The sequence below is a fragment of the Myotis daubentonii genome, chromosome 8 (genome assembly GCF_963259705.1).
Source record: "Myotis daubentonii chromosome 8, mMyoDau2.1, whole genome shotgun sequence".
Lineage (NCBI taxonomy): Eukaryota > Metazoa > Chordata > Mammalia > Chiroptera > Vespertilionidae > Myotis > Myotis daubentonii.
Window position 1 is genome coordinate 12,926,462 of NC_081847.1, and position 13,015 is coordinate 12,939,476.

The window sequence follows — 13,015 nt, forward strand, 5'->3', positions numbered from 1 at the left end:
ACTTGGCCTGGAGGTCAAACCCTCCCTGGAATTAGCCACAACAATCAAGATTTAACTATAAGACTGCGAACAAAGACCACTAGGGGGTGCACCAAGGAAGCATAACAAAATGCGGAGACAAAGAAACAGGACAAAATTGTCAAAGGAAGATATAGAGTTCAGAACCACACTTTTAAGGTCTCTCAAGAACTGTTTAGAAGCTGCCGATAAACTTAATGAGCTCTACACGAAAACTAATAAGACCCTCGATCTTATATTGGGGACCCAACTAGAAATTAAGCATACACGGACTGAAATAACGAATATTATACAGACGCCCGACAGCAGACCAGAGGAGCGCAAGAATCAAGTCAATGATTTGAAATGCGAGGAAGCAAAAAACATCCAACCGGAAAAGCAAAATGAAAGAAGAATCCAAAAATGCGAGGATAGTGTAAGGAGCCTCTGGGACAGCTTCAAGCGTACCAACATCAGAATTATAGGGGTGCCAGAAGATGAGAGAGAGCAAGATATTGAAAACCTATTTGAAGAAATAATGACAGAAAACTTCCCCCACCTGGTGAAAGAAATGGACTTACAGGTCCAAGAAGCGCGGAGAACCCCAAACAAAAGAAATCCAAAGAGGACCACACCAAGACACATCATAATTAAAATGCCAAGAGCAAAAGATAAAGAGAGAATCTTAAAAACAGCAAGAGAAAGAAACTCAGTTACCTACAAGGGAATACCCATACGACTGTCAGCTGATTTCTCAACAGAAACTTTGCAGGCCAGAAGGGAGTGGCAAGAAATATTCAAAGTGATGAATACCAAGAACCTACAACCAAGATTACTTTATCCAGCAAAGCTATCATTCAGAATTGAAGGTCAGATAAAGAGCTTCACAGATAAGGAAAAGCTAAAGGAGTTCATCACCACCAAACCAGGATTATATGAAATGCTGAAAGGTATCCTTTAAGAAGAGGAAGAGGAAGAAAAAGGTAAAGATACAAATTATGAACAACAAATATGCATCTATCAACAAGTGAATCTAAGAATCAAGTGAATAAATAATCTGATGAACAGAATGAACTGTTGATTATAATAGAATCAGGGACATAGAAAGGGAATGGACTGACTATTCTTGGGGGGGAAAGGGGTGTGGGAGATGTGGGAAGAGACTGGACAAAAATCGTGCACCTATGGATGAGGACAGTGGGTGGGGAGTGAGGGCGGAGGGTGGGGCGGGAACTGGGAGGAGGGGAGTTATGGGGGGGAAAAAAAGAGGAACAAATGTAATAATCTGAACAATAAAGATTTAATTAAAAAAAAAAAATGAACAGAGGACCCGAACAGACATTTCTCCCAAGATATATGAACGACTAATAAACACATGAAAAGATGCTTAACATCATTAGTCATTAGCAAAATGTGAATCAAAGCCACAGTGAGATACTTCACACCCACTCGGATGGCTATAATTAAAAAAACAAACAAACTGGAAAATAACAAGTGTTAGTTAGGATGTAAGGAAAATGGAACCCTTGGGTCTGGCTAGTAGGAATGTAAAACGGTGCAGCCAGCTAGCCTCTGTGGAAAAGTCTGGCAGTTCCTGAGAAAGTTACATAGAGAATAACCATTTAACCTAGCAATTCCACTCCTAAGTATGTATCCAAGAGAAACAAAAACTTATGTCCATACAAAAACATGTACACAAATGTTCATAGCAGAACTATTTACAACAGTCAACAGGAGGAAACAACACAAATGTCCATCAACTGAGGAATGGATAAACATAATGTGGTATATCCTTTCAATGGACTACTACTCAGCCATACAAAGGAATACAATTCTAACACTTGCTATAACATGGGTGGACCTTGAAGATATGATGCTAAATGAAAGAAGACAAACATAAAAGATCATATATTATATGGTTCTATTTGTATAAAATATTTTGAGTATGCAAATTCTTAGAGACTGAAAGCAGAATTTTATGTTTACCAGAGACTGGGGAGAGAGGTAAATGGGGAGTGAATGCTTTTAATGGGTATCGGGTTTCCTTTTGGGATGATAAAAAAGAACTAAATGGTGGTAATGTAGTAAATGCCACTGAATTGTACATTTTAAAGTGGTAAATTTTATGTTATGTTTATTTTTAGCACATATATATCCTCTAAAAAGAAAAAAGAGGATGAGGTATATAAAAAACACTAACTTGGAAAGACTTCCAAGACATTCTGTGAGATGAAAAAGCAAGCTATAGGACCCCATTTATATTAAAATAAACTCCAAGCTATATGTGCCTGTATGTGAATATGTGCTTATGAATGTACAAAAGTATATACACAATATAAGTACATGTTTCCAAATTCACTTGGGGGGCTAAAACAGCAAAAAGGAACAAAAACTTCTATGTGGCACGGAGAATACGCATACCACAAGTTAAAATGCTTCCAACTTTTCATGCTTGAAGCAATAATTATGTAAGCTATATTAAAACACAGACGTGCCAATTTTAATAACGCTAATAAATTTAATGGCTCATAAAATGGATGTGTCAAATGATGCTAATTGCTAACTCTAGTGCAAGTCAAGAACAGTGACTCACCCTTGTTTCTGCAGAGTCAAAGTTCAGCAATGGTTAAGTATATATATATAAGTTAACTGATTCCAAGCTTCTAAAAGTCGAAGAGTTTTAGCATCCCTTCTCAACAAAGAGGAAAACAATGTAATCCTTTCCCACCCTTTTGGGACACAAATGTTATAATTTCATTTGAATGACTAACATAGTAAACAAAGTGGCAAATGTGTTCCAGATTAGTAGTTCCTGAAGAATGAACTATGGACTGATGATTTCCCTCAACTCACCAGAGTTCATGTAGTGAGTTAGCAAATTACCTATTAACAGTATTTTTTTTGTGTGTACTTTATCAGACATATCTAATCAGGAATATACAATAATTATGTTATCTTGATAATATACAAGAGCAGAGGAAAAATGTCTTCAAAATTACTTAAAAAGCATTCCTTTCTGCTAAAGAAATGTTGACCTGTGCATAAAAAGTGGAGATTCCAACTCATAAACTGCCAAGAATCTGATTAGGTGAAAATGGAACCTTCGTGACATTAGTGGGACTCTAGAGTCTAGGTTTATGAACTGTTTGAGGAGAAGACAATCCAAGATAAATATACAGCACTCTAAATACAGTTCAGTCCTTTCTGGCCCCAAACATGCATTAACACTGGGCGGAATTTTGCCTGGATGAAAAAGCACATTAAAAAACCTGTTTTGTAGTCTTTGGCACAAAATAATCTTAAATGCTACACATCCTAAAAATTACTTTGAAAATCTTACTTATGCTTTTCACCCTCCTGTGAAAAAATTGATTACAAAACAAAAGCTTTTTTTTTTCCCCGAGCAATCCTTTTATATTCTCTAATATATCAAGCTGACAACAATGTAAATAGATTAATAATACTTCAGGATTTAAAGAACTAAAGATTTCTTGATCAAGAAAAGAATTGCCTTTCTTCTTTGTATTCAGCTACTATATTAAAAGAAAAAGAAAACAAGAGTCCTTGATTGTTGAAGTAATCCCCTAGAAACAAAATTTAATTACATTTGCAGGGTAAAAAATTACCTAGGATAGTAAATCTATATGAGACATTGTACACTTGAGTATTGTTGGTGGGAATGTAAAATGGTGCAGCCTCTGTGGAAAAGTTTGGCAGTTCCTGAGAAAGTTACACAGAGTAACCATTCACCCAGCAATTCCACTCCTAGGTTTATACTGTTTATCTAAGAGAAAGAAAAACATATGTACACAAAAATGGGTACACAGCCCTAGCCGGTTTGGTTCAGTGGATACAGCAACAGACTGTGGGCCGAAGGGTCCCGGGTTTGATTTCGGTCAAGGGCACACGCCCAGGTTGCAGGCTCGATCCCTAGTGGGGGGTGTGCAGGAGGCAGCCAATCAATGAGTCTCTCTCATCATTGATGTTTCTCTTTCTCTTTTCCTTTCCCTTCCTCCCTGAAGTCAATAAAAATATATTTAACAAAACAAAACAAAAAAACATGTGTACTCAAATGTTCATAGCATAACTATTTACAATAGTCAACAGGTGGAAACAACACAAATGCCCATCAACTGATGAATGGATAAACATAATGTGATGTCCTTACAATGAAATATTATTCAGCCATACAAAGGAATACAAATCTAACACAAGCTACAACTTGGGTGAACCTTGAAGACATGACGCTAAGTGAAAGAAGCCAGATATAATAGTTCTTTCTGTGTTTTGTTTTGTTTTTAATTAATGAGAGACAAGGATAAGCCCTAGGACTTTAAATAAAATTACTGTATTATTGCACCAAAAGGCTGATGGTTCAATTCTTGCTTCTCTATCATCAATGCTTCTCTTTCACTCCCTCTCTCTTTAAAATCAATAAAACATACACACACACACACACATTTCCTATATAATAAAAACCTAATATGTAAATGGACTGAATGGTGGAACTACCTGTGGAACGACCAGTTGCTATGATGCGCACTGACCACCAGGGGGCAGATGCTCAATGCAGGAGCTGCTCCCAGCCAACAGGTCCCAGGCCAACCAAGGCGGGTGCCAGTGGAGACCCCCCCAGCCCTCACCCCCCCCCCCCCCACACACACACACATTGCCCTGCAGAGGGAGGCAGCCAGCGAGTAGGTGGCACCAGGCTGGCCAAGGCAGGTGCCAACAGGGCCCCCTGATCTCCCTGCTGGTTGCCCCACAGATCAGCCCTGATCACCAGCCAGGCCTAGGGACCCTACTCATGCATGAATTTTGTACACCAGGCCTCTAGTGTGTGTGTGTGTGTGTGTGTGTGTGTGTGTGTGTGTATATATATATAATTTTAAATCCTCACCTGAGGATATTTTTTTCCATTGCTTTTCAGGGAGAGTAGCAGGGAGGGATGGAGGAAGGTGGTGGGGAGAGGGAGAGAGAGAAACCGATGTGAGAGAGATGCACTGACTGGTTGCCTTCCATATGCGCCTCGACTGGGGAGAGGAGCAAACCTGCAACTGAGGTACACGCCCTTGCCTGGGAATCAAACCTGAGACCCTCCTGTGGGCAGCTGACATTCTAACCACTGAGAACACTGGCCAGGGCAATAGAAACATAGTTTTTTAAAAAAAACGGACTGAGCCGAAACCGGTTTGGCTCAGTGGATAGAGCGTCGGCCTGCGGACTGAAGGGTCCCAGGTTCAATTCCGGTCAAGGGCATGTACCTGGGTTGTGGGCACATCCCCAGTGGGGAGTGTGCAGGAGGCGGCTGATCGATGTTTCTCTCTCATCGATGTTTCTAACTCTCTATCTCTCTCCCTTTAAAAATAAAATATATTCTTAAAAAAAACAAAAAAAAAACAACGGACTGAAGAGTCCTTGATTGTTCAATTCCAGTCAAGAGCACATACCTTGGTTGTAGGCTTGATCCCCGGCCCCACAGAGGCAGCCAATTGATGTCTCTCTCTCACATCGATGTTTCTATCTCTCCCCCTTCCTTCCATTCTCTCTAAAAAAATCAATGGAAAAAATATCCTCGGGTTAGAATTAACAACAAGAAAAAATTACTGTATTATTAAAATTGACTTTAAAAGTCTGACTAAAGTGTGAAAGAAGTGATACTTTCCCTCAAAAAACACTTAATGGACAGCAGAGAAATACTCTGTACCTTTAAATCTAGTTGCACCTTTCACTTTTCTAAAAAGATCTAATTGGAAATATGACTAACCATCATTAAAGAAGAGTGGAAAATGTAAACATGCCAGCTTCACTTTTCAAATGAGAGTTTGGACTTGGGTCAAGTTCTAAGCTATTTCTTCTGTAGTCAGCTAATCCGAAGTGGTTGTGCAGTTTCAACTGGCTATTTTTATGTCTGTTTAACACAGTTGCCTATTCTCTATAGTCTGTAAGGCACTGAAGTTAATGCCTTTTATCTAAACTTCTTGAATGATGTCTTGTAATCTGGCTGTTAGTCTCTAGTTCCCAGATCTTAGGTGTGTCAATCGCTTAACCTCTCTGGGCCTAAATTTCCTCACCCGTTAAAGAAGGAGGTTGAACAAAATGAGATTTTAAGTTGGACACAGTGACTCTGTTGAAAGAAAAATATTACATAAGTAAATAACAGCACCGGTGTTATACAGATATGGTGAAAGTCATGACCATGGTTAATGAAATGACAGAGGTTAAGGATAACAGTGTGCTACGACAAGGGCACCTGATCTTTTCCTCAGCAGCAAAACCTTTACATAAAATTTTACACAGAAGCTTAATAGAGATGAGACAAAATGCTGCTCTGGTCAAAGTCAGATGCCCTTCCATTTGACTACCTCTACTTCCTGCTACCATACACACACACACTTTCATGAGCAGAGTTTGAAATCCACTCAACTAGACGTTCAAGGTTGTTTCTAGGTCAAACATCTTTAATTCTCTCTTCCAAAGGACATCTAAGATATTTCAAAAAGGGCTCTTCAGAATTGTTAAGCTCTAAGTTTTTATGAAGAAAAAGAAGTACCCTGCTATAATGTTATGCACTATCACAGTCCCTCAGTCTGAAGTGAAATCCAAACGGAGGATTTGACAAAGTGAGCAGTGGTTTAAAGGGGGTTAACCACGCAACACGCACAGACACGCAAGAGGGTAGATGCTGGCGACTGCATTCACCTAGGACCAGGAGGCTGAAGAAGATAGTCATGCCGCTGGACTGCTCCTCCTGCTGAGCCTGCTCCCCTGTCTGCACAGGGAGGATGGGCTTGGCGGGGGTCGGGAGCACCAGCTTCGTAGTGACAACCAGGCTGGTGTGGAGGGTGACATTGAAACCTTCGTGAGTTGTGTTGGGGAACCTGTGGAAGGGCACAAAAAGCAGAATTAGGTCAAGGAAAAGGGGCTCCAAAGTATCACACACACAAAGCCAGAGAAAACTTGGCACAGAGCTTTATAGGAGCCATAAGTCTTGCAACCAACAGGCAGGCCTTAAGAGAGAAACTGATTACAAAACTTCCTGCCTGCTGCCACAGGGCGGTAGCAGTGCCCTCGGGTGCTGCTGAACGCAGCCATTTAGAGGACAGGAACAAGGGGCGTTCGGGGCCTGCGTAGAAACCACATGCCACCTGCTCTTTGGCCACAACGGGGGATGTAATCAGAGGCAAACTGGAATCTCATCACTTCCAAGGTCCAACATCATTTGCTTGGGGCCTTTATTCCTCGTTTACTTTCTTTTCCCTGGATTATATCCGCAAGTTGAAGAAGCCACCTGAATTTGCGCAACTGGTGATCTGGTTGGAATGCCCTACCCTACTTTGTAAGATCCTGCTCAGATTTCAAAAGGCTCAGTGTAACCTCCTCTGTAACACCCCGCTCCACACCACCACTTCTGTACCCCATAGCTCTCTCGGCACGTGTTGGGATTGTTCACTAGTGCACTGTGGATACAACAGTCATTGCGATTGTGATTATAACAGCTAATGTGTATTGAGGCTTGCTTCATTCCAGGGGCTAGGTAACCTACAACCTCTCGTTTAATAGGCATGACATGTCTGCCTGCGGTGGATACTCTTACTTTCCCTTTTATACCCAAGAACAACAGAGAGTCGGAGAGGCTGCCTCATTTGGCCAATGCCTCAGTTAGTCAGCGGCAGAACCGAGCTTTGAGACCAAACATGAAGTCACTGGTCCGTGCCACCTCTTTCGCTTTGCGCTGCTGAGGCAGTTTAGTGTCTGGGACAGAGCGGATGCTTTAACAAATAAGGCGACTAAATGAAATGACCATCAGCCAGATCGGGAAAGTTCACGGGTGAGGGAGCCAAATTTCAAATCCACGGGGTTCCCTGTGAATTTTTACACACGCATTCCACACACAGAGATAGGGCATCCACAACATGCAATACACTGTGCCCAGCAGGCACGGAGATGGGCTGAGAGTGGTCCCTGCCCAGAGGACAGGAACCCCGGCCGCCCCCATTTCTTCTTGCAGGGCCAGCCCCCTTGCTCTCTGCACCCCAGGCACCCTGCCTGCCTTTCTGCCCCTCAAAGGCACTGCAGCCTGTCTTGCACTCGCTGTACCCTCTCCTATCCCTCCTCCTGGCACGGGCACTCCTTCCTGAGTAGACAGATGCCCCACCCTAACACTACTCCACTCCCTTCAGAGCACTGAAATCGTCTTGTCTATTTATGGTCTTTTGCTACAAGGAAGTTCCCAGAGGGAGGCTCCTGGCTTGCCTCGTTCACTACTATGTGCCCAGGGCCTGGAATATATAGATGGCCGGCAGTTAATGAATGAATGAGACTCAATGGAGACAGATACAGAAAAAGATCTCGACGGTGGAGGAGGCGCCTGGCTAACTGGAGGGTGGGGGTGGGGGACTTCCTGGAGGAGGCGGAGCGCTCCGTAATCATCACAAGACCGGAAAGTTGGGAAAGGGACGTTTGGGTGGCGGGTGCCGCCAGACGGCTATCCAGGCCTGCACTGGGCGGCCGATCCCCAGCCTGAGGTTCCGACCTCCAGGAGGCCGTGTTGGGCCCCGGCCCGTCCCTCCCGCCCTCCTCGCAGGGGCCGGCAAGATCGGTCCTGGCCAACCAGCACAAGGAGCTCCTCCTCCTAGGGACGGGGGACGGCCTGAGGCGCTAGCTGTCACCCGCCGGGGCCCAGCCCTGTCGCCTCCGCCGCCCCGGAAAAGCCCACTCACTCCTCTTCCGCCATCTTCTGCCCCATCCTGCGGAGCCTCCAAGACCACCGAGTTCGGAGCCGCGGGGCTAGCAGGGCCCGCCTTCGCTTCCGGCTTCCGCTGAAGGCGCGGGCGGGCGAAGGGCCGGGGGCGGGGCCTCGGCAGCGCCAGGGCGGCCCTTCTGTCCCTCTGTCTCTATAGCCCGGGGGTGGGAGGTGGTCTATGGGAGGACAGTCCCCGGGGCTTCCAGGACTTCGTGACCTTCTGGCCGCACGTGGTTTCGGCTGTTCCCCACCGCGGGGCGGGGCATTTGGCGGGAAGCTCCTGTGAGGTCCACGTGAGTTGCCCGGGCCTCGCGGAAGGTGGGGAAGGAGCGACCCCAGGGGCACACTCCCCCAGTCTGAGCCTCCGTTTTCCTCAGCTGCCAAGAGGACACGCCGCCTGGGCTTGGCGGGACGGTGCAGCATTCTACCTGTAAACATTTGAGTTCTGACTATATGCCCATCTTTAAAAACAGGTGATGATGATCGAAGGATGAATCATTGGTTAATTTGATCATTGACGCCTATATGTGTCTAGCAGTGGTCTGTGGGGTTGGGGATATAGGAAGGAACAAGGTGAGCTTGGAGGAGTAAGAGGGACCCCATCAGGAGGGCTGGACTATATTGTAAGGCTTTTTTTTTAAAGTATATTTTTATTGATTTCAGAGAGGAAGGGAGAGAGAAAAACAATGATGAGAGAGAATCATCGACTGGCTTCCTCCTACACGCCCCAGGGGATCTAGCCTGCAACCCAGCCATGTGCCCCTGACTGGAATCAAACCCGGAACCCTTCAGTCCACAGACTGACGCTCTAGCCACAGAGACAAGCCAGCTGGGGCTTGTAAGGCTTTTGGATTTGACACTACCTGTGCTGCTACCGCCTTCCCGGTCCAAGGCATCTTATCCCAACATCTGCAAAGCTGCCTAAACCTTCTCTCTGACCCCGCCCTTGTTCCCAGGGTCTTCCACACATTAGACCCTGATTATTGCAAAGGCCTCCCATCAGGTCTGGTCACTCCTCTGCTCAAAACCTCCACTGGCTTCCAATTTTGATCACAGAAAGAAAACTTGGAGTACTTACAGGACTCAACCTTGCCCCTTTCCCCCCCCCCCCCCTCTGAGGTGGATCCCCTCTCCCCCTTATGCACACTTTCCACTATGGTCACAGTGGCTTTCTCAGTGCACCTGAAATATATAGGGAACACTGCCACCTCTGCACTGGCTGATTCTTTGGTCTAGAATGCAATCATGGGCTGTGTTAACGTAAAAACCATTGAAACCTGTAAAGAATTTTTGTGAGTTTATTTGAGCTAAACTGTCGACATATGCCGGGAAGCAGAACCTCAAGGAATTGAGATCATGATCCGGAGAATGGCGGGTTACATTTGTATTTATACATTTGCTTTCAAAGGAGGGACGTAGGTGGGTTACATGAAATTCATTGGTGATAGATTAAGGAGGAGGGATAAAGCAAAGCAGGTGAAACCCCTGGGATTGGATAAAAAGTAAAATGATGGACACATACTTAGGTGGGGGCAGGATCAATTAACATGATAATGAAGGAATTTGTGGTATCTGTCCTGGCGCCCAGCATATTTGGTTGTGCCCCAGCGGCTCCAGAAAAAAGGAAGTTACAAGTTACCCAGACATTTCAAGGGTATGTTATCATAGATGCAAAAAGACAGATAGGCTCAGTTAAGGTAAAGGTTGACCTTGTCAGTGAAGATACCGGCCTAGGACGTAACTGCCCACCATCACTGCTTTTAGTTAAAGTTTAATTCCAGACCATCTTTGTGGTTACTTTAGGTCTCTGAGTTTGCAAGACTGCCACGCAGGCCTCCCCTGAGCTTGTCAGGTCAGCATATGGCCCCTTCCATCCACAGCTGCATAATGACATTTCGGTCAACAACGGACCTCACATAAGAGGGTGGTAGGCTAGGTGTGCAGTAGGCTATAGCATCTAGGTTTGAGTGAGTGTACTCTATGATGTTTGTACAATGATGAAATCGCCTAAAGATGCATTTCTTAGAACGATCCCTGTTTGTAAGGGGCGTATGGCTGGATTCCTTTGCCCCTTGGTTCCCACTATTTCCACTTTTGGGCTTTTTGTTTAATCTGTACTTTGTCCATTCTATCTTCCCTGACCATCCTGTTTAAAATCCAAGGCCCCTGCCCTTCCCTGAGTTGTTTTTCTCCAGAACACCAAACATTGTTTTATTTGTTTATTGTCCTTCCCCCATGAGCATGTAGGTTTCCAGAATGCAGGTTTTTATCTGTTTTGTTCTCTGCTTTATCTCCAATGCCTAGAACAGTACCTGGCACATAGTAGGTACTCAATAATAAATGATCACTGAATAAATAAAGACATTAGTTAACTCTAGATGTGTTAGGAAACAGAAGGGTTTCGAAAAGAGGAGTGCTACAACCTGACTTTTATTAGGACCCCTTTGACTATAGAGAGTTAGGTAAGTGGGGAGCGGGGGTTGTGTGGGGGTAAGGATGGAAGCCCTCAGACCTGCTGGGAGGCCTTTGCAATAATCTGGGCAAGAGCTGATCGTAGTTTGGATTGAGGTGATACCATGGAGAGAGTAGGAATGGTTGGACTCCGGGTGCATACTGAAGGCAAGATTTGCTGATGAACTGTGGCGTGTAAAAGAAAGACGTCAAGGATGACAAAGTTTTTGGCCCTGTGCAGAGGCCCAACCCCACAGCCTGCTGCCACTCCAAGACCTTTTAGGACTGTTGTCAAAGCTCACAGAGAATGTGCTTAGGATCAGCCAAGGTTTATTGAGTCCTTCCTGTGGGTGTGGTGCTGAGCTATTGTTTCCTTAATTCCTTTTACTTCTTTGAGGCAGATACTGTCATAATCCGCAGACTAAAGAAGTCAACCATTTGCCTGAAGTCACGCAGCTAGCTGGCAAATGCTGAGGCTGTGATTCCGGCAAAGTCTGTGCTTATAACTGGTACTCCTTGTTGCTCTCACTACCTTAATTTCTCTGGTTCTAAAATGGGGCTCCTCTCCTCCCTTATCACAGACAGAGCTGGCGAAAATGAACTGGCCCTTAGGGATTGAGAGCTAGGTTCTCTCTGAGCCACACTTATTGACTGAGAGCTTGGGGTTGTCACTTTCCTTCCAGCCTCAGAAAAACCCAGCTGAAGTTGAGCTCCCCATGGGCGGGGTTAGGCCCCTTGTATCAGACTGAAGGCTGTGGGTCAGTCAGGATGAAAGCAGGGCCCTGAATTCATTGATGGATGCCCCGTTTTATCTGCTATGCTACCCACTGCCCTTGCCACAGATCCTGTTATTAGGTCCAGTTCCGGGCTTTGTGACAGTCATGGACCTGCTGCCAACCAGGAGGCGGAAGAACACCTGCTCTCAGGCCTATGGGCAAATCACAGACTCTTGTCACCTACTCCAGGGAAGGAATCTAAAATCCCCAGGAAGGCAAATAAAGCCATTTGACATGCAGTTCCTGTGCTCCTGTGCCCTGTCAGGCTGAAAGGGGGTGGCACAGGACATGGCAGGCTTTGGTGCCAGGCAGTTCTGCCTCTCTACCCCAACTCGGTACCTGTGGGCTCTGTGACCCTGGGACCCCCTAAGCACCGGCAGAACCTCAAGGCCCCATTATTGTGACAGAAGCCTTTGGAAGGCTGTTACATGATCAGAGAGAAAGCTCTACCTTTGTTCTCTGTTCTCTCTGCCCTCTACCTCCAATCTTGTCATTCAGATCTCAGCTTAAATGTCACCTCCTCAGGAGGCCCTCCCTGACCACTCAGTCTAAAGCAGGGATTGGCAGACCTTTCCTATAAAAAGCCAGACAGTAAATATTTTAGTGTGATCTCCATTACAACAAATCCACTCTGCTGTTACAGTGGGAATGACATCATAGATGATTTAAATAGGCATGACTGTGTTCCAATAAAACTTTATGGGTATTAAAATTTGAATTTCTTATCATTATGACATGCTATGAAATGTTCTTTTAAAAATTTTTTTTAATTTATTTCAGAGAGGAAGGGAGAGGGAGAGAGAGATAGAAACATCAATGATGAGAGAGAATCATTGATCAGCTGCCTCCTGCATGCCCCCCGCTGAGGATCAAGCCCATAACTCGGACATGTGCCCAGACCGGGAATCAACCGTGACCTCCTGATTCATAGGTTGACACTCAACCACAAAGCCACACCAGCCAGGCATGAAATACTCTTTTGATTTTCCCCCCCAACTATTTAAAAATATGGAAACCATTCTTAGCTAGGGGCCATATGAAAGCA

General features: G+C 44.9%; 1 protein-coding gene and 1 long non-coding RNA gene across 4 annotated transcripts in view; one reads left to right on the forward strand and one right to left on the reverse strand.

Annotated features, from left to right (window-relative positions):
* SLC9A8 (solute carrier family 9 member A8) overlaps window positions 1-8,842 on the reverse strand; it is a 68,843-nt gene extending 60,001 nt beyond the window's left edge. For all 3 annotated transcript variants that reach the window (XM_059705335.1, XM_059705336.1, XM_059705334.1), the window contains exons 1-2: window positions 8,721-8,842; window positions 6,700-6,878 (exon numbers count right to left, since the gene is read on the reverse strand). In XM_059705335.1, the coding sequence (XP_059561318.1) occupies window positions 6,700-6,878; window positions 8,721-8,746 (205 nt within the window). In that variant the 5' untranslated portion in view covers window positions 8,747-8,842. The remainder of the gene's footprint in view (window positions 1-6,699; window positions 6,879-8,720) is intronic.
* An 85-nt stretch (window positions 8,843-8,927) lies between these two features.
* LOC132239258 (uncharacterized) lies at window positions 8,928-11,919 on the forward strand. The gene is made up of 2 exons (XR_009454009.1): window positions 8,928-9,036; window positions 11,596-11,919. It is a non-coding gene; the product is annotated as an uncharacterized LOC132239258 (long non-coding RNA).
* Window positions 11,920-13,015: the final 1,096 nt, after the last annotated feature.